General features: G+C 41.6%; 1 protein-coding gene and 1 long non-coding RNA gene across 2 annotated transcripts in view; both read right to left on the reverse strand.

Annotated features, from left to right (window-relative positions):
- Positions 1 to 27118, reverse strand: part of LOC134291450 (uncharacterized) — a 383602-nt gene that overhangs the window by 353442 nt on the left and 3042 nt on the right. The gene's annotated exons all lie outside the window — the stretch shown is intronic.
- LOC109425582 (centrosomal protein of 120 kDa) lies at positions 14768 to 26583 on the reverse strand. Its single transcript, XM_062857039.1, has 4 exons — positions 26377 to 26583; positions 25468 to 26313; positions 22266 to 23341; positions 14768 to 17006 (listed from the first exon to the last, which is right to left on the reverse strand). The coding sequence occupies exons 1-4, from the start codon at positions 26423 to 26425 to the stop codon at positions 16314 to 16316; spliced, it is 2664 nt and encodes an 887-aa protein (XP_062713023.1). The 5' UTR covers positions 26426 to 26583; the 3' UTR covers positions 14768 to 16313.

Genomic DNA, 27118 nt, shown 5'->3' on the forward strand with positions numbered 1-27118 from the left:
GCCATGTCCAAGAAAACGGAAACTCAACCGAATATACAACATAATACCGTGAAACAAAACAGCAACGAGACTGATCACCTCAATGCGTTTGAATCACTCAACAACACCGAAATTTATGACCTACCAAAACTATATACAGGGTGACTGGTAATTCGTGTTACACCCGAAAGGAGGTGAAAGTAGACCATATTTGCAGCAAAAAATTGTTCTACAGGTAGGGTCGGAAATCACTGCTAAGTGAGTTATTCAAAAATTAGTGTTATTAATCTACCCCATCTTTAAACATCTCTAACTCAGAAACTATGAACCGTATAATCAATCTTAGCGCATGGATAGAAAGCCTAAAGCTTTGTCTTTTAATGCTCTTTGGACAGGTAATTGATAAAAAGTCATTTAAGTGCATAAATTTTTACTTTTATGTAAAAAGTGCCTAAAAATGTACCCCCTTTTCACCTTTTTTGATAGTTTACTCGTGAAAAACGTGATAAATGTGAAAAATGTTCTTCTACAAAACATTCATTTTTTGATACGCTACCAAACTGTCCTTTGGTGCAACATTGTATCTTTCATAGTTTTGTCACAATCTTGAATTCAAAATTTTGTGAAATAAATCAATGTTTTTATTGCAATACTGTCTGGCAACCCTACACGTTTGCTTGCTGTTGGTCGTCGTGCGCATGGCAACGAAGTCCAGCGTCGCGGCGGCGGTCATCGTTTGACAGAGCCAACAGTGAACGGCAAATTGCGCGCTATGTTTATGAATCAATCTCAAGGCATCCTTTTCTTTGGGTGAAGATTCAATTCGCCTAGATGCCATACACCCAAACCCACTCACTGGTGGAATTTAGCGAGATCATACCGCTGGGTGGCACCGTTTTAAGGGATATTCAAACCTACGGGCCGAGACTGGGTCCGGGCCGGGGCCGCGGCCGAGACTCGATAGGGCTTTTGTCGCTTCGTTCTCACTGCACACAATGCTCACCGGGCTATAGCGCCTGCGCACCAGCAATTTATGTTGCGCGAACGCACGCACAGTATGAAGCGGTTGTCATTTATTTTAGTTTTTGTTTCTGCGCACTTTCTCCAGTGTGTTTGATGTACATTCATCCAGAACTTTCTTTTGTAATGTCTACAGGAATCTGGGATTCCTCCAGCTTTTTTTATGATTTCCCTTGGAATGCTCTCTGGGACTCTCCCGTAGTTCTTTCTGGAAAACCTCTAATGAGATTCTTCTAGGAGTCCTTCCTGGTATTTCTCCAGCTACTCCGTCTGGTTTTTTGTCTTTGAGTTCTACTAAAATTTCTTCTGGGATACTTTCAAGAACTGGTTTAGAATTTTTCTCCAGAAATTCCTCCAGGAGTAGCTTCCCACAGTTTATTTATTTTCAGTTCAACGGGAAGCCCTCCTGAAGTTCCTGAGAGTGAGTCCAGGAGCTCCCCAGGCATTCCTCCAGGGAACCCCCAAAAATACCAAGGGAATTTTTTGAGAATTAGCTCAAGAATTCCTCCAGCATTTGTCGTAGAATCACCCTAGGATTTTACTGGGAATTTCTCCATTATAACTCTGGAAATTAATGCAGCAGTTCTCCAGCAATAATGCAAGCTTCTCTTCAGGATTTTTCCCGAGAATTACTGAAGGACTCAAGGGATTTCTCCAGAAATTCCTGTATTAATACCATCAGGACTTCCTCAAGGGATTTCTCCAAAAAATCCTCCACGATGTCAACTAAAAATTCTTCCAGTAGTTCTTCCAGGAATAATTCCAGAAATTCATCTCGAATTTCCTACAGGAATTTCTCTTCAGGAATTGTAGAAGTGATTTCATCAGGAATTCTTCCACAAGACAATTTTTCAATAAATTGCTCTAAAACTTTCTCTAAGAATTCCTGCAAGGAATCATCTAGGAATTCCTCTGACGATTCCTCTAGAATTTTTTCCACGGTGTCCCCCAAGAATTCTTCCAGTTATTCCTCCATGAGTTCCTGCAGGAATTTATCCCGAAATTCTACCAGGAAATCCTGCAGGGATTCCTCTAGGAATCCCACCATAAATTCCTTCTGTAATTGCTGCAGGAGATTCTCTAGAGGTTCCTCCAAGGAATTCCTTCCAGAATTTCTCCCAGGAAATCATCAGGAAATTCATCCCAGGAAATCATCAAGAAATTCCTCTAGAAATTCCTTCAGTAATTCCTCCAGAAATTCCCTTATTAATTCCTCACAGAATACCTCTAGGAATTTCTACAGGGATTTCTTCAAAAAGTTCTCCAGAAAGTACTCCAGGCATTTCTCCAAGAATTACTTCATGAATTTCTCCATAAATTATTCCCGGAATTCCTCCAGAAATTACTTCAGGTACTACTCCAGGAGTTCCTCCAAGAATTCCACCGGAAATTCCTCAAGGAATACCTCCAGAAATTCCATCAGGTATTTTTCCAGGAAGTCTTCTTGGAAATACTCCAGGCATAACTCCAAGAATTTCTCCGTGAGTTACTCCAGGTATTCCTACAGGATTCTTACAGATGTTTATCCAGGAACTACTGCAAGATGTCCTCCAAATTTTTTCCAGGAATTCCTCCAGTGATTCCTTCATAAATTTCTCCATTAAATGCTCCAGAAAATTCTTCAGAGATTCCTACAGAATTCCTTGCTGTATTTCCTCCAGGAAATCGTCCAGAAATTTCGCCAGTGATTCGTTCAATAAATCTTCTATGGATTCCTCCAGGAGTTCGTACAGAATATCCTCCAGAAATTCCTCCAGACATTCCTCCAGAAAACACTCCAGGAATTCCTCTAAGAATATCGCCAGTGATTTCTTTCGTCCAGAAATTTCGCCAGTGATTCCTTTAATAAATCTTCTAGGGATTCCACCAGGAATTCCTACAGAATATCCACCAGAAATTCCTCCAGGCATTCCGCCAGAAATTCCTACTGAAAATACTCCAGGAATTCCTCCAGGAATTTCACCAGGAATTACTCCAGGAATTCATCCACGAACTTTTCCAGAAAATCCTCCAGCAATTCCTCCGAAAATTCCTCCAAGAATTCTTTCAGGAATTTTTCCATAAAGTCTTCCAGGATATACTCCATGAATTACTCCAAGAATTGCTTCAGGAATAATTCTAGGAATTCCTCCACGAATTGCTTCAGAAATGTCTTCAGGGATTTCTACGGAAATTCTACCAGGAACTACTTCAGCCTGTCCTCAAAAAAATTCTCCAGGAATTCTACAAGGAAATACTTACGGGATTCCTCCAAGAAATACTCCAGGAACTACTCCAGGAAAGCCGTCAAGAATTCCTCCCGGAAACAATCCAAGAATTCCCATAATTTCTCTTTGAATTACTCCAGGAGTTCGTCAAAAAATTGCTTCTGAATTTTTTCCAGAAATTCCTCCCAGCATTTCTTTTAGAAATACCTCAAGGAAATGCTTCAAGAATTTCCTCAGAAAATCCTTAAAGAACTCCTCCAGAAGTGCCTCCAGCCAATCTTTTAGGAATTCCTTCACGATTTTTTTCAGGAACTTCTCCAGATATTGCTTAGGAATATCTTCAGGAATTCGTCTTGAAGAACTATTCCAGAACGTACTCCAGGAATTACTCCAGGATTTTCTCAAGAAATGTCTCTAGAACTTCCTTCAAGAATTCCTTTGGTTAACTTTCCAGGAATTCCTCCCGGAATTATCTCAGGTACAGTATTCCTTAAAGAGTTACTACAGGGATTCCAGGAATAGCTCCAGAAACTCCGTTAGAATTTACTCCAAGAATTCCTCCAGGAATCACTCCAGTAATTCCTCAAGGTAGGATGTTATCCAGGAATTTCTGTAGGAATTCTTGGAAAAAAATTTGAACGGATTCTTGATTGAAATCTTGAAAGAATACTTGGGGGAGTTCCCGTAGCAGTTTCTGGAATAATTTCTGGAGGATTTTCAGGGAGAATTCTGGAGTGATTTTTGGGGAAGATCCTGTAGGAATTTCTGGAGGATTTCCTGGGAGAAATCCTAGAAAAGTTTATTTAGGAATTCCTCCCAGACTTCCGCCAAGAATTGCTTCAAGAATCCCTCTATGAATTTCTCCAAAACTCCCTCGAACAGTTCTTCCTGGGACTTTTGAAGAAATTTATTCAGGAATTACTTTACAAACTCCTCCAGGTATTCCTCCAGTGACTCTTTCAAAAACTCCTTCAAGGCTTACTACAGGTATTTCTCTAGGGATTCCTAATGAAATTTCTCGAAGGAAATCCCCCAGGAATTCTTCCAAGACTCCCTCCAGGTATTTCTTCAAAAATTCCTCCAGGGATTATTTTAAAAGTTCCTCCAAGGATTCCACCAGGGATTCTTCCAGGGAGTAATTCCTCAAAGAAACTCCGAAGGAACTCCTGGGAGGAATTCTTAGATAAATTTCCGAATGACATCCTACCTAGAGGAATAACTGGAGTGATTTCTGGAGGAATTCTTGGAGTAAGTTCTAATGGAGTTTCTGAAGCTATTCCTGAAAAAAATATGATGCGCTTCTAAGAGGAATCCCTAGAGTAGCTCTTTAAAGAATTCCTGTACCTGAGATAATTCCGGGAGGTATTCCTGGAAGATAAACCGAAGGAATTCTTGGAGGAAATTCTAAAGACATTTCTTGAGGAAATCCTGGAGTAATTCCTAGAGTAGGTTCTGGAATAGTTTTTGGAGAAAGCCTTGAAGTAATTCATGGAGAAATTCTTAGAGTGTTTCTGAGAGGAATTTCTGGAGGCCTTCCTGGAAAAATTCTTGAGGAATTTCTTAAATAAAACCTTGAGAAATTTCGGGAAGAATTTCAGGACGAATTCTTGGAGATATTCGTAAGCAATATCTGGAGGAATTCCTGAAATAATTCGTGAAGAAATTCCTAAAAGATTAGAGCCACTTCTGAAGCAGCTCTTTAAAGAATTTCTAAGAGGAATTCTGGAAAAATTCCGGAAGGTTTTTTTTGACGAATTCCTGGAGTAATTCAAAGAGAAATTATGGGAATTCTTGGATTGTTTCCAGGAGAAACTCTTTCTGGAGGAATTCCTAGAGAGATTTATTAAAATAATCACTGGCGAAATTCTTGGAGGATTTCCTGGAGTGTTTTCTGGAGGAATTCCTGGATGAATTTGTGGTGGATATTCTGTAGGAATTCCTGCAGAAATCCCTAGAAGATTTATTGAACGAATCACTGGCGAAATTCTAAGAGGAGTTGCTGGGGGAATTCCTGGAGGAATTTCTGGACGATTTCCTGGAGGAAGTTCAGGAAGAAATTCTAGAGGAATCTCTAAAGAATTTTCTGGAGCATTTAATGGAGAAATTTATGAAGGAATCACTGGAGGAATTCCTGGGAAAAATTTGGAGGACATCTTGCAGTAGTTCCTGGATAAACACCTGTAGGAATCCTGTAGGAATATCTGGAGTAATTCCTGGAGAAATTCTTGGAGTTATGCCTACAGTATTTCCAAGAAGACTTCCTGGAAAAATAACTGATGGAATCTCTTGAGGTATTCCTTTAGGAATTTCCGGAGAAATTCCTGGAGGAACTCCTGGAGTAGTACCTGAAGTAATTTCTGGAGGAATTCCTAGAACAATTTATGGGGAAATTCATGAAGTAGTTCTTGGAGAAATGCATGGAGTACTTTCTGGAGAATTTTTTTAAGAAATCCCTGTAGAAATTCCTAGAGGAATTCTGTGGGGAATTACTGATGGAATTCCTGGAGGGATTTCTTGATGATTTCCTGGGAGAAATTCTGGAAGGAATTCTAGAGGAATCCTTGGAGGAATCTCTAGAGAATCTCCTGCAGCAATAACAGGAGGAATTTATGGTGGAATCCCAGGAAGAATTCCTGAATGAACCCTTGAAGGAATTCCTGGAGGCATCTTTGGATGATTCACGGGAGAATTCATTGAAGGAATTCCTGAAGGAATCCCATGAGGATTTTCTGGAGGAATTCCTGGAAGAATCCCTGCAGGATTTCCTGGTAGAATTTTGGGATGAATTCCTGCAGGAACTCATGGAGGAATAACTGGACGTAAATGCTCCAGAAAATTCTTTAGAGATTTCTCCAGAATTCCTTCCTGAATTTCTCCCAGGAAACCGTCTAGAAATTCCTCCAGGAATTCCCCCAGCAATTCCTCTAAGAACTTCGCCAGTGATTCGTTCAATAAATCTTCTAGGGATTCCTCCAGGAATTCCCACAGAATATCCACCAGAAATTCATCCAGGCACTCCTCCAGAAAACACTCCAGGAGTTCCTCTAAGAATTTCGCCAGTGATTCCTTTAATAAATCTTCTAGGAATTCCTACAGAATATCCACCAGAAATTCATCCAGGCATTCCTTCAGGAATTTCTCCAGAAAACACTCCACGAATTCCTCCAGGAATTCCACCAGGAACTACTCCAGGAATTCATCCACGAACTTCTCCAGAAATTCCTCCAAAAATTCCTCCAAGAATTCCTTCAGGAATTCTTCCATAAAGTATTCCAGGAAATACTCCATTAATTACTCCAAGAATTGCTTCAGGAATAACTCTAGAAAATCCTCCAGGAATTGCTCCAGGAATGACTTCAGGGATTCCTACGGGAATTTTTCCAGAAACTACTTCAGAATATCCTAAAAAAAAATCCTCCAGGAATTACTACAAGGAAATTCTTACGAGATTCCTCTTAGAATGACTCCAGGAATTCTTCTAGGATCAACTCCAGCTCCAGGTATTCCTGCACGAATTGTTTCCGATATTTATCCAGGAAAGCCGTCAAGAATTCCTCCTGAAAGCAATCCAAGAATTCCCATTATTTCTCTTTGAATTACTCCAGGAATTCATCAAAAAAAACCTTCCGGAATTTTTCCAGAATTCCTCCCAGAATTCCTTTTAGAAATGCCTCAAGGAAATGCTTGAAAAATTTATTCAGAAATTCTTTAAAGAGCTGCTTCAGAAGTGGCTCCAATCTTTTAGAAATTCCTTCACGAATTATTTCAGGAATTCTTCCAGATATTGCTTACGAATATCTCCAGGAATTCGTCCTGAAATTCTTCCCGAAATTTCTCAAGGTTTTATTTAAGAAATTCCTCAAGAATTTTTCCAGGAAGGCCTCCAGAAATTCCTCTCAGAAACACTCTAAGAAATTCTCCATGAATTACTTCAAGGCTTTCTCCAAAAACTATTCCAGAAACTACTCTAGGAATTACTCCAGGATTTCCTCAAGAAATGTCTCTAGAATTTCCTCCAAGAATTCCTTCGGTTAATCGTCAAGGAATTCCTCCAGGAATTATCTCAGGTACAAGGATTCTTTAAAGAGCTACTCCAGGGATTCCTCTGGGAAGCGCTTCATATTTTTTTCAGGAAAAGCTTCAGAAACTCCGTTAGAACTTACTCCAAGAATTCCTCCACGAATCACTCCAGTAATTCCTCTAGGTAGGATGTAATCCGGAAATTTATCTAAGAATTCCTCCCAGGAGTTCCTTCGGAGTTTCTTTGAGGAATTACTCCCTGGAAGACTCCCTGGTGGAATCCTTGGAGGAACTCTCAAAATAATCCCTGGAGGATTTTTTGAAGAAATACCTGGAGGGAGTCTTGGAAGAATTCCTAGGGGATTTTCTTGGAGAAATTTCATTAGGAATCCCTAGAGAAATGCATGTAGTAAGCCTTGATGGAGTTTTTGAAAGAGTGACTGGAGGAATACCTGGAGGAATTTAAGGAGGAATCCCTGGAGCTATCTCACAAGTTATTTTTGGAGGGTTTCCTGGTGGAATTCATGGAGAAATTCTTGGAGGAATTTTTGAAGGAATTACTGGAGGAATTTGAGAAGGAATTCTCCTGGAGGAGTTTGTAAAATAATTCCTGGAGGACTTTGTAAAGTAATTCCTGAATAAATTTCTTCCAAAATCCCAGAAAGAACTGTTCGAGAGATTTTTGGAGAAATTCATAGAGGGATTCTTGAAGCAATTCTTGGCGGAAGTCTGGGAGGAATTCCTAAATAAACTTTTCTAGGATTTCTCCCAGGAAATCCTCCAGAAATTCCTACAGGATCTTCCCCAAAAATCACTCCAGAATTCTCCCTGAAAATCCCCAAGAAATTATTCCAGAAACTGCTACGGGAACTCCCCCAAGAATTCTTTCAAGATTTCAATCAAGAATCCGTTCCAATTTTTTTTCCAAGAATTCCTACAGAAATTCCTGGATGACATCCTACCTTGAGGAATTACTGGAGTGATTCCTGGAGGAATTCTTGGAGTAAATTCTAACGGAGTTTCTGGAGCTATTCCTGGAATCCCTGTAGTAACTGTTTAAGGAATACTGTACCTGAGATAATTCCGGGAGGAATTCCTGGAAAGTTAACCGAAGGAATTCTTGAAGGAAGTTCTAGAGACATTTCTTGAGGAAATCCTGGAGTACGTTCTGGAATAGTTCTTCAAGATGAATACCTGGAGATATTCCTAAGCAATATCTGGAGAAGTTCCTGAAAAAATCGTGAAGGAATTCCTAAAAGATTTGCTGGAGGCACTTCTGGAGGAGTTCTTTAAGGATTTTCTGAAGAAATTCTTGAAGCATTTCCTTGAGGTATTTTTAAAGGAATTCTGGGAGGAATTTCTGGAAAAATTTCAGAAGCAATTTTTTGACGAATTCCTGGAGTAATTCAAAGAGAAATTATGGGAATTCTTGGATTGTTTCCGGGAGGAATTCTTGACGGCTTTCCTGGAGTAGTTCCTGGAGTATTTCTTGGCGGAATCCCGTAAGTATTTCCTTGTAGAATTCCTGGAGATTTTTTTTTGAGGACAGGCTGAAGTAGTTCCTGGTAGAATTCCCGTAGAAATCCCTGAAGACATTTCTGAAGCAATTCGTGGAGGAATTCCTAGAATTATTCCTGAAGCAATTCTTGGAGTAATTCATGGAGTATATCCTGGAAGACTTTATGGAAAAATTCCTGAAAGAATTCTTGGAGGAATTTTCGGAGGAATTGCTGGAGGATTTTCTGGAAAAGTTCGTGGATGAATTCCTGGAGTAATTCCTGGTGAAATTCCTGGAGGAATTCCTGGAGTATTTTCAGTAGGAATTTCTGGCGGAATGCCTGGAGGAATTTCTGGTGGATATTCTGTAGGAATTCCTGGTGGAATCCCTAGAAGATTTATTAAAGGAATCACTGGCGAAATTTCTGGACGAAAGAAATCACTGGCGATATTCTTAGAGGAATTCCTGGAGTGTTTTCTGGAGGAATGTCTGGAGGAATTTCTGGAGGATATTCTGTACGAACTCCTGGAGGAATCCATAGAAGATTTATTGAACGAATCACTGGCGAAATTTCTGGACGATTTCCTGGAGGAAATACAGCAAGGAATTCTGTAGGAATCTCTGAAGAATTTTCTGGAGCATTTAATGGAGAAATTTATGAAGGAATCACTGGAGGAATTCCTGGAAAAAATTTGGAGGACATCTTGCAGTAGTTCCTGGATAAACATCTGTAAGAATCCTGTAGGAATACCTGGAGTAACTCACGGAGAAATTCTTGGAGTTATGCCTGGAGTATTTCCAAGAAGACTTCCTGGAAAAATACCTGATGGAATTTCTGGAGGTATTCCTTGAGGAATTTCCGGTGGAATTCTTGGAGGAACTCCTGGAGTAGTACCTGAAGTAATTTCTGGAGGAATTCCGGGAATAATTTATGGAGAAATTCATGAAGTAATTCTTGGAGAAATGCCTGGAGTACTTTCTGGAGAACTTTTTGAAGAAATCCCTGTAGAAATTCCTAGAGGTATTCTGTGAGGAATTAATAAGGGAATTTCTGGAGGAATTACTGAAGGAATTTCTAGAGGAATTTCTTGATGATTTCCTGGGATGAATTTCCTGATGATTTCCTGGGAGAAATTCTGGAAGGAATTCCTTGGAGGAACCTCTAGAGAATCTCCTGCAGCAATTACAGAAGGAATTTATGGTGGGATTCCTAGAGGAATCCCTGCAGGATTTCCTGGTAGAATTTCGGGATAAATTCCTGCAGGAACTCATGGAGGAATAACTGGAAGAATTCTTGGGGGACACCGTGGAAAAAATTCTAGAGGAATCGTCAGAGGAATTCCTAGATGATTCCTTGCAGGAATTCTTAGAGAAAGTTTTAGAGCAATTTATTGAAAAATTGTCTTATGGAAGAATTCCTGATGAAATCACTTCTACAATTCCTGAAGAGAAATTCCTGTAGGAAATTCGAGATGAATTTCTGGAATTATTCCTGGAAGAACTACTGGAAGAATTTTTAGTTGACATCGTGGAGGATTTTTTGGAGAAATCCCTTGAGGAAGTCCTGATGGTATTAATACAGGAATTTCTGGAGAAATCCCTTGAGTCCTTCAGTAATTCTCGGGAAAAATCCTGAAGAGAAGCTTGCATTATTGCTGGAGAACTGCTGCATTAATTTCCAGAGTTATAATGGAGAAATTCCCAGTAAAATCCTAGGGTGATTCTACGATAAATGCTGGAGGAATTCTTGAGCTAATTCTCAAAAAATTCCCTTGGTATTTTTGGGGGTTCCCTGGAGGAATGCCTGGGGAGCTCCTGGACTCACTCTCAGGAACTTCAGGAGGGCTTCCCGTTGAACTGAAAATAAATAAACTGTGGGAAGCTACTCCTGGAGGAATTTCTGGAGAAAAATTCTAAACCAGTTCTTGAAAGTATCCCAGAAGAAATTTTAGTAGAACTCAAAGACAAAAAACCAGACGGAGTAGCTGGAGAAATACCAGGAAGGACTCCTAGAAGAATCTCATTAGAGGTTTTCCAGAAAGAACTACGGGAGAGTCCCAGAGAGCATTCCAAGGGAAATCATAAAAAAAGCTGGAGGAATCCCAGATTCCTGTAGACATTACAAAAGAAAGTTCTGGATGAATGTACATCAAACACACTGGAGAAAGTGCGCAGAAACAAAAACTAAAATAAATGACAACCGCTTCATACTGTGCGTGCGTTCGCGCAACATAAATTGCTGGTGCGCAGGCGCTATAGCCCGGTGAGCATTGTGTGCAGTGAGAACGAAGCGACAAAAGCCCTATCGAGTCTCGGCCGCGGCCCCGGCCCGGACCCAGTCTCGGCCCGTAGGTTTGAATATCCCTTAAAACGGTGCCACCCAGCGGTATGATCTCGCTAAATTCCACCAGTGAGTGGGTTTGGGTGTATGGCATCTAGGCGAATTGAATCTTCACCCAAAGAAAAGGATGCCTTGAGATTGATTCATAAACATAGCGCGCAATTTGCCGTTCACTGTTGGCTCTGTCAAACGATGACCGCCGCCGCGACGCTGGACTTCGTTGCCATGCGCACGACGACCAACAGCAAGCAAACGTGTAGGGTTGCCAGACAGTATTGCAATAAAAACATTGATTTATTTCACAAAATTTTGAATTCAAGATTGTGACAAAACTATGAAAGATACAATGTTGCACCAAAGGACAGTTTGGTAGCGTATCAAAAAATGAATGTTTTGTAGAAGAACATTTTTCACATTTATCACGTTTTTCACGAGTAAACTATCAAAAAAGGTGAAAAGGGGGTACATTTTTAGGCACTTTTAAAAAAAGTAAAAATTTATGCACTTAAATGACTTTTTATCAATTACCTGTCCAAAGAGCATTAAAAGACAAAGCTTTAGGCTTTCTATCCATGCGCTAAGATTGATTATACGGTTCATAGTTTCTGAGTTAGAGATGTTTAAAGATGGGGTAGATTAATAACACTAATTTTTGAATAACTCACTTAGCAGTGATTTCCGGACCTACCTGTAGAACAATTTTTTGCTGCAAATATGGTCTACTTTCACCTCCTTTCGGGTGTAACACGAATTACCAGTCACCCTGTATAGAGCGCTATAAAAATAAATCGTATATATACAAAATATTGAACAAAAATTTAAAAAAGGTCTTGACACGAGAGTCAAGTACTCAAGTACCCAATCTAACAAACATGTTCGAACAAATAGAGAAATGGGCAAAAGAATTGAATGTTGAAAAAATAGCTCTAGCGCTATCTAGTACAATATTCGAAGTTATTAGTGTACACGAATTCAAAAATCAAGCCAATGAAACGCTTTCAAAAACTACAAATACTGCTGTATATCCCGCAGCAAGACATACAAGATACAAATATTATAACAAAAGTTATTGCTGAAAACCATGAATCTGCATTTGGCGGACATGTCGGCATAAACAGACTATATCGTAAACTGAAAACAATTTACAAATGGCCTAATATGAAAGCCACTATTACAAATTATGTTAATCAATGCATAACATGTAAACAACACAAGCACACAATTAGAACTAACGAAAATTTCATGCATACGCCTACTCCGCTAAAATCATTCGAATCAATAGCCATGGATACCATTGGACCTTTTCCAAAGTCTAATTCAGATAATAGATACGCCTTGACAATTCAATGTGATTTGTCTAAATACGTCATAGTAAAACCAATCAAAGATAAGCAAGCATCCACAATTGCTAAAGCATTTATTGAAAATTGCCTTTTGATATACGGAACACCTTCGATCATACGAACAGATCAAGGAACCGAGTACAAAAATGAAATATTCAATAAAATCTCTGAAATGTTGCAATATACACATATCTTTTCAACTCCATACCATCCCCAAACTATCGGAAATTTAGAACGGAATCATCGCTGTTTAAATGAATATTTGAGACAGTTCGTTAATGAATCTCAGACCGACTGGGATGAATGGATTCCTTACTATGCTTTTTGTTATAATACCACACCATGCACAGATATCCCTTATACACCATATGAACTCGTTTTTGGAAAAATGGCAACGTTACCCAATAACTTAAAGAATCCAACACGTATAGAACCAATTTATAACTATGATCAATATTATGCAGAATTAAAATATAAATTACAAGCAACTGCAATTAGAACTCAAAATATCATTGACAAGGTTAAGAATAATCGAAATACAAAACAACAAGTCACAGCAAAACCAATAAACATTGAAATAAATGATCTCGTAATGCTAGAAAATCCAAATAGAAATAAACTTGACAAAGTATATAAAGGACCCTATAAAGTAATCAATATAGCACATCCAAATATAACAATACTGGATGAAGCAACGAATATTCAGCATACAGTTCATAAGAACAGAGTAATTAAAATTTAATTCATTTCTAGGCTAAGTGTAAAATGTAACGTAATGGTGAAGGTTAAATTTTATATTATTTGCATTTAAATTATTTGTGAAACATAAAGCCAGAGAGACATAAACTTTTTCAAGACTGGTTACACCACTCTTCCTTCAGGGGGGAGGTGTAGCATTCATATTCAACCTCACAGCATAAAACTAAACCCTATCACATCACATAGTCACATTCCAGAACTTTCCACAACTTTCTCTTTATTTGCATAATTGAGCGACGACCTCCAAACGTTGCAGTTCTTTTCTGCTTTCCTTTTATTGTTGTCATAAAAGACCATTAAAGCAAAACACCCTCGACGCAACCCTGACCATTTTCTTAATGCTGATGCAAGCGCAACTCAACAGCTGCGCGACACATTGGTAGCGTTTAACCCTGACGACCGACGCATCACGCTGGCTCTGTGTTTTAGTTATACCTACCCTTTTTGTAAACTAGTTATAAAACATTCAAGCACCAGAAATACATGATTCATTCTGAAACGCAACGTTCTTCGTGTAAGTTCTTTCATTTCGGTCACAAAGCCTTCTCCGGCACCATGCCACGATTAAACTTCTCCAGAATTTCCTTCCAAAATTTCTCGTAGGATTTTTCTAGGAATACATCCATGGATTCCTTCAGAATTTCTTCCAGAGTTTTCTACAGGAATTGGTCCAGGTATGCTTTCTGAAATTCCCTCAGGAATTTCTCCAGGAATTTGTCCAGAGATTCCTCGAGAAATTGCTTCATAGATTCCTTCAGGAATTTCTCCAGGAATTCGTACAACAATTAGTTCCGGAATTTCTCTACGAATTTCTTCAGAAATCGTTTCAGGAATTGTTTCTCCATTCTTCCAGGAATTTCTTCAGCGGCGGCTCGTTCAGGAATTCCTCCAAGAATTCTTCCAGTAATTACCCTAGGATTTTCTTCAGGAATTCCTCCAGGAATTGGTCCAGGAATCCTCCACAAATTCCTACAACAATTACTCCCGGAATTTCTCTAGGATTTCTTCCAGTGATTTATCCAAGGATTCCTCCAGGAACTACTCCAGAGATTTCTCCAAGAGTTCCTCCAGGGATTCCTGAAGACGTTTGTCTAGAAATTTATCCAAGAATTCCTCAAGAGATATTTTTTCACAAATTTCTTTAAGGGTTCCTCCCATAATTGCTCGAGGGATTCCTCCAGGGATTGCTCCAGAAATTCATCGAGGATTTTTTTTCAGGGAGTCTTCCTGAAATTCCTGCAAGTATACTTTTTAAGAAATGTCTGCAGTAATTCCATCGGGAATTCCTCCAGGGATTGCTACGGGAATTCCTCCAGGGATTGCTCCAGGAATATCTCTAGTGATTCCTTCAGAAATTCCTCTTTGGATCTTTTCAAAAATGTATTCAAGAGTTCCTCCAGAAATTTCTTAAATTTTTCCATCATCTTTTCCTGAGGTGCACCCTAGAATGTTTCCAGGATTCGATTACCTGAAGATTTTGTTGAATTTCTTCAAGGATTTTTAGAGGAATTCTTCAAGATAATTTTAGAGTGATCCATCCATACAGGTGCCAGGAAATTCTCGAAAACAGTCATCCAGGAATTATTTCATAATTATCTCCAAGAATTTCTTTAGGAGTTCTTCCGCGGATTTGGTCAGGAATTCATCCATTGTACGAGCGAGAGAAAGAAGATGAGCCGGTGCCAGATCCTGTAGTGAATGTAGATCCACCGGGGAAGCGGGCGGTCTCTAAGCAGGCTATTGATGAATTAGACGAACCGGAAGGACGCAATTCAGCTACACCTTCTACCCCCGGCGCCCTTCGAAAACATAGATAAGCGGTGTCCAGAGCGAATCGTCAAGGTGGAACGAACGGAAGTGTAAGTGATCGGGTGGTAAGTTGCCTTTTCACTCGTTTCCAAACGATCTCTGTCGCATTTGCCTCCCAACTAGGTGTTCCTGAAACCTACCAGAAGGCCCTGGATCGTGACGCAGCCAGAAGGACTGGGTGCGAGCCATTTAGTATCAGAAGGCTAGCTTCAGAGAATCGCGAAAGGATTCTAGCAGAAACCGGAACTGGACTACGAAGAAACGTATGGTCCGGTGATCGGTGAATATCGTGAAGATCATCTTGCTTCATGAAGTCCTGAAGTAAACTATCTACATCAGTGCTCCAGAAGGTCAGCGGAGGACCTACGTGGAACTATTCGGCCTCAAGCAGTTACTGCTGTGTTGCAACCAAAAGTTGTGAAACGCGGATCGATTGCAACCGTAGAGGACGTATGACTCCATGCAACCCGACTCTTGCGGGTGGTAGATTCCGATAACTGGATACAGAAGAGAAGGGAGCAGAGTTTAAAAGTGTCTCTTTTTGGCCTTCGTCGTGTATAAATGCACCCAAACTTAGCTGAGAAGATGTGAACGCTGAAATTCGGCAAATGGCCTATTGCGCCGACGGCTATTACCCACATATTTCAGGAATTTCAGCGCGGATGACTAGCGGAACAGCAGGTAGCTAACGGGTAAGCAACTAAATTGAGATGAATAAGTGTTGGCTATAGATATATCTCCCCCGAAGGAATACCGTATGGTGCCTCCAAAGAGGATTAGGGACCGCAGAATTTCATCTGCTTGGTTTATGGACGAGCCCAAAATTAGTTGATAAGATTTGAAAATCGGAGACAGCAATTACCAATATGTTGCAGAAACTGCTGCTGACTGCGGGGTAGCAGGTAGCTAACCGATAGATCGACTATTCGACATGAGTTTGAGTATGTGTTGACTGTATCCCCGAAGTAACACCTATGGTGGCTCCAGAGAGGATTTGGGAATATAGCTAAAAGATATATTTAGAAGGCCATATATGATTCTGTACAAACAGTTGCCACATAAGTCCATTGCCAAAAGAATGATTACGGCCACATACATAGAATCGTCCATATTGTACTGTTGCACTGGATCAATGACAGACGCCATGACCAATTTTAGTATGATATTGGTGAATTACTAAAAAAAGAGACTGAACTCAACAGCTCAAACGTTATTTTACATATAAGTTTTTTATTGAAGTTTTTGAAAAATAAAAACTCTGAAAAACTCCACAAATAGATTACTTCTAAAATAAATAACAGTCTTTATACAATTTCGGCAGTTCAGACCAGCGCACGTCATGCATTCCACTCTTTCGCACAACATTGATGGGGATGATGATGCTGCGAATGCTGATGCTTCCACCGTTCGTCAAACAGCAATCCATGAACAGTGTCCAATTCTTGCTGTTCCTTCGCGGCGCTGCACGTGCCAACCTTTGTAGTCTCATCGTCCCACCAAGAACTCTTCTTGCGTGGTTTACTCTCGTCCTTTCCTTTGATCAAATCACCCAACTTCTCTTCATCATCCAGCTTCATTTTGTGCATCTCGCGAATCATTTTGGCCCACTGCTGCTTGTAGAATAGCTTCGATTTCTCCATCTCCTGCAGTCGTTGTTCGAGTTCGTTGCGCTGACAAACGCATTCTTGGAGTTCCTTCTTCGTTTCGCAAAGCCGATGCTCCAACTGTTCGTTAGCTCTTCTCAGAACATCATTATCCCGTACCAGCGAATCGTTGCGTTCCTCCAGCTCCTGGCAGCGTAGTTTTTGCAGTTTTGTGCGATGATTGAGCTCCTCTTCCAGGCGAGATGTTTTCTCCCGAATATCGGCCAGTTGTTGCTGATGAGATTTTTCGAGTGTAATGCGAAGGTCCTCCAGCGATTTGTCCTGGTTGACTCGTTCTGCGCTTTGGATAGCGAGATTCTTTTTCGTTTCCTCGAGGGCAGCCGTCAGAGCGGATGCGTGCTCCAAGCGTTGTGACAGTTCCTGAAAAATTGATAGGCATATTAATGGAAAACAAACGGCTCAGACCTCGCTATCACTGGATGTAACATTTGAAACTTTAAGTATTCGAGGTGATAAGAAAGAATTGATGATACATTCACTTGCCCACTGTAAGCCGATGAATCCACAGTATGAGGAAGTCCGTTAAGAGAAGGCGTTGTAGTGACACATGTTCACTTTGGTTAGTGGGTTGCCGATGTATTAGGTGTATTGTTCATACAACATGAATGATGATGATAATTGTGTACCCACCATCAGCGTAAGGGTTACGTTTGGCTACATAGTCATACCGGAACGGAATAATCTAACTGATGGATTGTTGTTACCCTGCTTCTAAATTCACTGGAGAACTTCGGAAAACATCGTTTTTTTTCGTGACAAAAGCCACGAACATTTGCCCGGACACAAGTTCGTTTATGTAACTCAATTTATTCTTGAAATCCTTCAGAGATTTTTCCTTGAATGCTTTAAGAGATTTCTCCTGTGATTGTTTGAAAGATTTTTTAGTAACTCCTTCGGAGATTTCTTTAGCAACACCTTCAGAGATTTCTACAGGTACTCTTTCAGAGATTCTTCAGCGATTCCTTTAGGAATTTCATTAGAGATTTTTCGTGGTATTGCTGGAGAGATTTCAGCAGGACTTTCTTAAGAGTTCTCCAAGTACTTTTTTAGTGATTTCTCCTGGAATTCTTAAAGGAAGTTCTCTTGAAGCTCATTTGCAGGATTCCCTCTGGAATTTCTAGTAGGGTTCCTCGAGAAACTTCAAAAAAAAAAAATCAGGAATTAATAAAAAAAAAATCCTCGAGGGATTCATCCAGAAAGTTCTTCCGGGGGTTCTTCAGGGGTTCATTAACGAGTTCCATTTCGAAGTTTCTCAGGGAATCATTCAGATTTTTTTCAGACACTTGTCTAGTAGTTCCGACAGGGATTTCTCGTGGAGTTCATTCAAGGTTTCTTGTCTTAAAGATCTTTTAGAGATTCCTCCAGGGTTTTTTTTTTCTTGAATTCCTCCAGGAATTCCTTAAGGTGTTGATCCAGGAAGTTCATCTTCGTTTCCCCCAGGAATTTCTCCAGGAATTATTTCTGATTTTTCCTGGAACTCTTAGATAGAGGCATTTCTCTTAAATTTCCTTGAAGGATTTCTTCTGGCAGTTTCAGGAATTTCAGTGATTTTTCCTGGAACTATTCGAAGGATTTTCTGGAATTGTTGGAGAGATATCTCCAGAAACTCCTTCAGAGATTTATCCAGAAACTCTTACGTGGATTTCTGCAGAAACTCCTTTAAGAACTTCTTCTGGAATATCTCCAAAAATTCCTTGATTGATTTTTCAAAGATTTTTTTTCAGAAATTCCTCCTGGAGTTCCTTGAGATTTTTTTTCTGGATTTTTTTTGAGAAACCCCTCTAGATAATCTTTCACAGATTTCTCCAGAAGTTTCTTTAAGGATTCATCAGGAAGTATTTCAGGAATTTCTTCAGGATATTTTCGGGGGTTTTCTCAGGAATTTCATCCAGGAATCCTCCAAAGATTTTTTCTGGAATTCTTTGATAGATTTCTCCTGATGTTACTGGAGCAATTACTCCTGTAATTGCTGATGAGATTTTTCTAAGAACTCCTTTAGGTATTCCTTCTAGAATTTCTTCATAGATTTCTCCTGAAATTGCTGCAGCGATTTCTTTAGGTATTCATTTGAAGATTCCTCCTGGAACTCCTTCATTTCTTGCAATTCCTTCAAGGTATTTCCAAGAATTGCTTTAGGGATTTCTCCAGAAACTAATTCATGAAATTTTCCACGAACTTCTTCATGGAAATCCAGGAATTCCTTCAGGAACACCTACATGAACTCTTTAGGGATTCCTTCAGGAACTGCTTCAGAAATTCCTCCAAAAAATTGTCCCTCCAAAGATTCTTACTGGAATTCTTTAAGGGATTTCTACTGAAGTTCCCTGAGTGATTTCTTCGGTAATTTTTCGAGGGATTCCTCCATGAATTCTTTAAAAGATTTCTTCAGGAGTTTCTTCATTGATTCATCCAGGAAGTTCTTCATGGATTTCTCCAGGAATTTGTTCTTGAAATCTTTCATCAGATTTTTTTTCAGGAATCCCTCCTGAATATCCGTCAGGGGTACCCTTGCAGTTTATTCAAGAATTCCTCTATATGTTTTGTGTGGTGCCTCCATGAATATCTTTAGGGATTTTCCCAAGTATTCTTTGAGGAATTTCTTCTGCAATTGTTGGAGGTTTTTCTAGGAAATCCTTCAAGGATTCCTTGAGGGATTCCTCCAGAAACGCCTTCTATAGGAGCTCGTTCAAAGATTCTTCCAGGAATTTCGGTCAAATTCCTTCAAGGATATCTCCAGAAACTACTTCAGGGATTTTTCCTAAAACTCTTTCGTGGATTTCTGCAGAAGCTCCTTCAGCGACTTCTTCTGAAATTCCTTCAACAATTCCTTGAGGGATTTTTCAGAGAACTCTCTCAGAAATTCCTCCTGGAGTTTTTTGAGATTTTTTTTCTGGAATTTCTTGAGTGACCCCTCCAGATACAGATTTCTTCAGAAGTTTCTTCAAGGATTTATCAGGAAGTATTTCAGGGATTTGTCCAGGATGTTTTCAGAATTTTTCTCTGCAATTTCTTCTGGGAACCATTCAAAGTTTTTTTCTGGAATTCTTTAAGAGATTTCTCCTGAAGTTACTGAAGAAATTACTCCTGTACTGCCGTTATAAGCATAGTTGTCCCATGTTACATTTTGACGATTTTGACTTTTTTTGCATCAGGTGCTCTATTTATATGTATATTTTCATATAACATAAAAAAATACCATACTTTGTTCGAAGACTCAATGAAAAGCATGTCAAGTCAATTTGTCCCACTGTTGAATTTCTACGCATGTACTCTTTAGGGATTCCTTCAGGAACGGCTTCAGGGATTCCTCCAGAAATTTGTGCAGGGATTCCTCCAGAAATATCTTCAGGGATTCCTACTGAAAATCTTTAAGGGATTTCTCCTACAGTTCCCTGGGTGATTTCTTCGGTAATTCCTCGAGAGATTCCTCCATGAATTCCTTAAAGGATTTATTCAGGAGTTTCTTCATTGATTCATCCAGGAAGTTCATTCAAGGATTTCTCTAGATGTTTTGTGTGGTTCCTCCATGAATACCTTCAGAGATTTTCCCAGGTATTCTTTGAGGAATATCTTCTGGAATTGTTGTAGAGATTTTTCAAGGAACTCCTTCAAGGACTCCTTGAGGGATTTCTCCGGAAACGCCATCTGGAATTCCTATAGAAACTCTTTCAGGGATTCTTCCAGGAATTTCTTCTTGAAGTTCATAAGCAGGTTCTTCAGAAATAAATTCGTGCATTCCTTCAGAGCTTCCTTTTGAAAATCCGTCAGAGGTGTCTCCCGGGAGTTTTTTCAAGTATTCCTCTAGATGTTTCTTCACTCCCTACGAAAATACTTTCAAAGAAATTTGTCTTGGAAATGCTGAGAAGATTTCTCATGTAATTGTTTTAGAAATTTTACCACGAACTCCTTCAGGGATTCCTCAAGAAACACATTTCAGGAACTCCTTCAGGGATTCCTTCAGGAATCCTTCCAGGTGTTCCTTCAGGGTTTCCTCATGACGTTTATCCAGCGATTCCACATGGAATTTCTTTTGTGATTTTTCTAGGAGCTCTATCAGGGATTCCTCCAGGTGTTCATCTTGTGATTCCTACAGGATTTCCTTATATGGTTTCTTCTGAAGTTCCTTCAGTGATTCCTCCAAGAATTTTCAGGGATGCTCCTCAAATGATTTCTCTATGAATTCCACGGAGAAATTCTCTAGGACTTTCACTGCTAATTTTCCAAGATGATCCAACGTAGTACTGCCTTTGAAAGTTTCACTGGGGATTCTTTTCGAAGTGTAACAGGAATTCATCTAGGAGTTCCACCGCAAATTCATGTATTTAGTAGTTGCATCGAAAATTTTGTCAATAAGTTCTACCGAGCAACTCTCTAGAAGATCCACCAGGAATTCCTCTGTTAAGGATTCCCAAGAGAATTTCTCTAAGAACTCCACCGATTGCTTCTCTTGGAGACTATGAGGAAGAAGTTTCGTAGGAGTCTCTACTGTGAATTCCGATAGGAGTTCTGCCGAGAATTCCTTTGGGAACTCCACTGGAAATGCTTCTCCGGGGAATCCTCTAGGCTAGGAGTTCGACCGGAAATTGCTCTGGCAGTTCCACCAGGAGTTGCTTTATCTGTTCCGAAGATCATTTCCCTAGCAGTTTTACCGATTATTCTTCTATAGGCTCGACCGGATAATATTGCCAGAGCTCCACAAAGAACCACAAGTCTCGCAGAAGTTCCGTCGAGAGGTGGCCTACCTATAAGTTTCTCCAAAAATGATCTAGAATCTTCGCAGGAGATTCATCTGGAAGTATTGTGGAAATTTCTGTAGCAGTTCGATCGGGAATTCCCACACAGGAGATGCCAAGATTCCCTGTAAGAGTTCCACAGCAAATTCCACTGGGAGTTACCGCAGGAGTTTCGCGGGGAATTCCTGTAGAAGTTTCAATGGGAGTTCTCCCAGAAGTTACCGAAAATTCCTCTGATAGTTTCACCGGAATTTTCCCTGACATTTCATCTGGAATATTCTCTAGAGTGTCAAGGACAATAACTCTCGGAGTTCCTCTGGGAATTCCTTTAAAAGCTCCACCTAAAATTTAGGCAGAATTGCCGGGAATTCCTCTAGGAGATCTACCGGGACTTTTCTATTTCATCAGGAATTTCAGTCTAGAAATTTCACAGGGTATTGCTATTACCGGGAGTTCCACTAGGGGTTTCTCCAAGAGAATCACCGGGAATTCCTTCAAGAATACCACTGGAAATTCTTCAATGAGTTGCATGTTAATTTAACCGGGTATTATTTTGGAAGCTCCACCTGAAAGCCCTCTGGGAGTTCCTCTGTGAATACCTGTAGGAGCTCCATCTTCATAGCACAAATCTTTCGTGAGTTCCAGCAGGAAATCTATCTGGAATTCTATAGGACTTCCACCGAGAATTTCTGTAGGGAGTTCCACCGGAAATTCCTCAAGGTTTTATCAGCAGGAATGCCTCGAGGAGTTTTTCCGGGAAATCCTCTGGAAGTTCTACTAGAACGTCTTCTAGAAGTTTCACCGCGAGTTTCTGCACAGGGAAGTTTCATCGCAAGTTTCTCTGGGTGCTTATAAGTTTTAGGCGACGTCTTTCATCCAAATTACCACGTACCTCTTTTTCCTTTGCTTGCTTCCGCTTCCAGTCTGTGGTCAGCCGTGTCAGATGTGCCACCTCCTTCTGCTTCAGTTCGGCCAAGAACTGCTCCCGCTGCTGCATCATCCACTGCTGCAGCTCCTCCAGCATTTTGTACGACAGCTGATCGTCCAACTGACCCCTCCCTCCTTGCTCCGGCCCGACAACTTCCGGTCCCCCCATCGGAATCCGACTGTTAAAATTGATCCCCACCTCGTCCAGAAAGCTGAACACCGTAGCCATTCCGACGCTTTCGCCGGTTTGATTCTCCAGAATCAACACGCCGGCTTGTTTCTCCTTGGTTCCGACCACCAGACTCTGGTTGTCCAGCCGGGCAAAGCCGAACAGCCCGTGAGGACCGTGCACGCTCAGCTTGGAACATTCGGCCGTAATCGTAGTAAGAACCCGATCCGGAAGCGACGAGAAGTACAACTGCAGCAGCAGCTGAGGGAATTCCACCGTTTCCGATTCGATTGAGTCCAGCTCCATGGTCACCTTGGTGAAGGGAGTGTCCGCCCGGGGATGGTACAGGGACAGTTGCCAGAGGCCAGGCGGGGGCCGGTGAGTGAACTTCACACTTTGCAGCAGCAGATTGTAGCTGAAGGTACGCGGAATGTCCCGCAGATCGCGGTCCTCGCACTGAAGGATGGATTCGATGTCGGTTTTCTCCGGTGGGGCTGCTGCGGGTGCTACCGGAAGTTGACGGACTTGGTTGAGATTTATCGACGGAACGGAAGGGATCTCGGGGATCTCCACCAGTGGGAGGTCGTTTTCCGAAACAGGTTTCAATGTCTCCCGATCGGGTGGTTCCGGTACGGGTTTGCTGCGATCTGAAGAAAGGTATTTGAGACTGAATTTACATTTGATAGCCGGAAGTACCGTTGAAGACCGATCTGAAACTTCATCTTCGTCATGTTTCTCTTCGTATTTGGAAGCTGCGAACTCGATGGGATAGAATTTTTCCACCTCTTGTGTGGAATTCTCGCGTTGTCGATTGAGGAAATCTGACAACGGTTCATCTTGAATCAGATCCCCAAACCGGAAATAGCAGCGACCTAGAAGAAAACAGATGAGTTTGTAATGTTGCGTTTACTTTGTATTTTTTATGAATGAAATAAAAGAGTAAAGTCTTTGCATTAATTGCAATGTGTAGCTAATCTTTCTAAAAATCTTAATCCACATATGGTGAACAGAATCCTTCTTTCACCTATTGCGTCCGATTTCAAAACCTTCCGAGGATTGCTCCAGGAATCTCTCCGAGGATTCCATCCAGGAATCTCTCCGAGGATTCCATCCAGGAATCTCTCCGAGGATTCCATCCAGGAATCTCTCCGAGGATTCCATCCAGGAATCTCTCCGAGGATTCCATCCAGGAATCTCTCCGAGGATTCCATCCAGGAATCTCTCCGAGGATTCCATCCAGGAATCTCTCCGAGGATTCCATCCAGGAATCTCTCCGAGGATTCCATCCAGGAATCTCTCCGAGGATTCCATCCAGGAATCTCTCCGAGGATTCCATCCAGGAATCTCTCCGAGGATTCCATCCAGGAATCTCTCCGAGGATTCCATCCAGGAATCTCTCCGAGGATTCCATCCAGGAATCTCTCCGAGGATTCCATCCAGGAATCTCTCCGAGGATTCCATCCAGGAATCTCTCCGAGGATTCCATCCAGGAATCTCTCCGAGGATTCCATCCAGGAATCTCTCCGAGGATTCCATCCAGGAATCTCTCCGAGGATTCCATCCAGGAATCTCTCCGAGGATTCCATCCAGGAATCTCTCCGAGGATTCCATCCAGGAATCTCTCCGAGGATTCCATCCAGGAATCTCTCCGAGGATTCCATCCAGGAATCTCTCCGAGGATTCCATCCAGGAATCTCTCCGAGGATTCCATCCAGGAATCTCTCCGAGGATTTCATCCAGGAATCTCTCCGAGGATTCCATCCAGGAATCTCTCCGAGGATTCCATCCAGGAATCTCTCCGAGGATTCCATCCAGGAATCTCTCCGAGGATTCCTCCAGGAATCTCTCCGAGGATTCCTCCAGGAATCTCTCCGAGGATTCCTCCAGGAATCTCTCCGAGGATTCCATCCAGGAATCTCTCCGAGGATTCCTCCAGGAATCTCTCCGAGGATTCCATCCAGGAATCTCTCCGAGGATTCCATCCAGGAATCTCTCCGAGGATTCCTCCAGGAATCTCTCCGAGGATTCCTCCAGGAATCGCTCCGAGAATTCCTCCAGGAATCTCTCCGAGGATTCCTCCAGGAATCTCTCCGAGGATTCCTCCAGGAATCTCTCCGAGGATTCCTCCAGGAATCTCTCCGAGGATTCCTCCAGGAATCTCTCCGAGGATTCCTCCAGGAATCTCTCCGAGGATTCTTCCAGGAATCTCTCCGAGGATTCCTCCAGGAATCTCTCCGAGGATTCCTCCAGGAATCTCTCCGAGGATTCCTCCAGGAATCTCTCCGAGGATTCCTCCAGGAATCTCTCCGAGGATTCCTCCAGGAATCTCTCCGAGGATTCCTCCAGGAATCTCTCCGAGGATTCCTCCAGGAATCTCTCCGAGGATTCCTCCAGGAATCTCTCCGAGGATTCCTCCAGGAATCTCTCCGAGGATTCCTCCAGGAATCTCTCCGAGGATTCCTCCAGGAATCTCTCCGAGGATTCCTCCAGGAATCTCTCCGAGGATTCCTCCAGGAATCTCTCCGAGGATTCCTCCAGGAATCTATCCGAGGATTCCTCCAGGAATCTCCGCGAGGATTCCTCCAGGAATCTCCGCGAGGATTCCTCCAGGAATCTCTCCGAGGATTCCTTCAGGAATAGTTGTTGTGGGCTAGATAAATCTGGGCTGGAAACGCAAGCTACAGGAAATTAACGAGCTCCAATTCAGCAAAACCAAACTGAGAGTGTCCGAGTTCAACACTCCGTATTAATACGATTCAGAATACATTCGTAATTGAAATTTGCTTGACTTTCTAGGCCCTCTAGGGCATATACAGAAAACCTTCTTTGCCAGTCACTCAATATGCGAATGTAAATACGGTCATTGGTAAAGAAGGTACTTACTTAATGACTACCTACATATTTAGAAGTGATAAATAAAATAACAAACAAAAAAGCAGACTCTATTCCACTGGCGAAGCCAGGAAGAAAAGAAATTAGCTACATATGTAAAACTCACCTATCACGGTTCCTCCGCACAACACCTCCAACCGGATGAGAAACACCTCCTGGAAATACCTCTTCAACGAATGAAGCGACGTCCTGAAGTTGATCACGATCTTCTCCTGTATGGCAAACGTCCCATTCGGTCTTCGCTCCAATGAGCACGGATAGCTATCCCCTAGCAGATCGTATCGCGCCTGAAAGCTACCAACATCACTTCCTGCTTCCGGCAGTAGCTTCCTCAGCGCTTTGGCATATTTCAGCACAATCTTCACCAGGAAGATGTCACATTCCTGCTCGTGGGATCCCACCTGAAGAAGTCCCCGTTCTTCCAGCAATCGAATCGGAAGTCCCTCGCCAGATCCCAGTCGGGACGGTTCCGGATTGGTAAAAATCACCAAACTCCGATCGGATTCCTTGTCCGGATCATCGGGTCCGGTTCCCTTCCGCCGAGCTGGATTCAGATACTCTTTATCCGTGATGACAACGGCCAGCTGCACCTCAGGTTTCTGGCTTTTCCATTCCGGCGAGGCCAGGCCAATCACTCGGAACCAACGGGGTTTCACGCTATCTGCCTTGGTCCAAGGAAGCAGCGGAACCGATCTCAGGGGCAAGACCAAGTGACCAATCTGGGACCGTTTCCCGGACTGGTCCCCATCGATCGCGTAGCACTCGACCTTGATGGGTAGGTTTTCGGTTTTCATCCGCTTGACCGACCGGCGATCGGTTTCCCATACCAGATTGCTGTCGAAGCTGGTAGAAGCAATGCCGGGTTGACGACTTTCCGTTTCCAGCACGTTCCGGTCCAGCGAGGCGCTCAGGACGATTCGACTGCTGTTTTTCGGACGATGGAAGTTGATGGCTGAAATGGAAGCTCTCTTCGTGACTGTCTCCTTGCTTGAAGGAAAAATGAGGAAAATCTTACCGTCCAAGATGTGCAACGCAATGACCAACTGGTCCGAAGGTGGATCCATTCAAAGGCTTTAAAAGGATTTCATTAATTTAAAATTATACAGCGCCACAAAATAAAAACAAACAACACACAAACTATCTTCCTCGCACAGAACAACGGCATGCAGCAGTTTCCGTTACTTTCGGACCGGCTCGACGTCGACCACCGCACGAAGGAAAATGTAAACAAACCGAACGTGGTGGGGGTGGATTTAAAGAGCTTTCAAGTTTAAAAGCTCAGCTGCTCGAATCTAGCAAACTGCATAGTGGTTTCGCAGCGCGGCGTCACGAACACTAATGCAAATCTACTGGTTGAAAATATGCCCATTTGATTTTGCCGGGAACAGCTGATTTTTGTTTACTATTTTCAACCAGTAACTCAGGTAGTGTTCGTGTAATGCAACGTGTACGTACACGCAACACTATTAAAAGCAGAAACCACTATTATGAGGAGCACGGTAAAAAAAGTCAGATTTATTTTGCTTTTTGAAGTTGATTTCAAGGGGTTTCCATAGTTTTTTTAGTGACAAGTAATCAATGATTACCTTCGATTTCTCTGAGTATTCAGGTAATCACAAGTAATCTTGATAATCTGAAGTAGTCATTAGTAATCCGAAGTAATCAATGATGATCTGTGGCAATCAGTGACAATCAGATGTAATGAATATAAGAATCAGATGTAATCAAGCTAATTCTACACTTGCAAGTAATCTTGA

This window comes from Aedes albopictus, chromosome 3, assembly GCF_035046485.1.
Source record: "Aedes albopictus strain Foshan chromosome 3, AalbF5, whole genome shotgun sequence".
Classification (NCBI taxonomy): domain Eukaryota; kingdom Metazoa; phylum Arthropoda; class Insecta; order Diptera; family Culicidae; genus Aedes; species Aedes albopictus.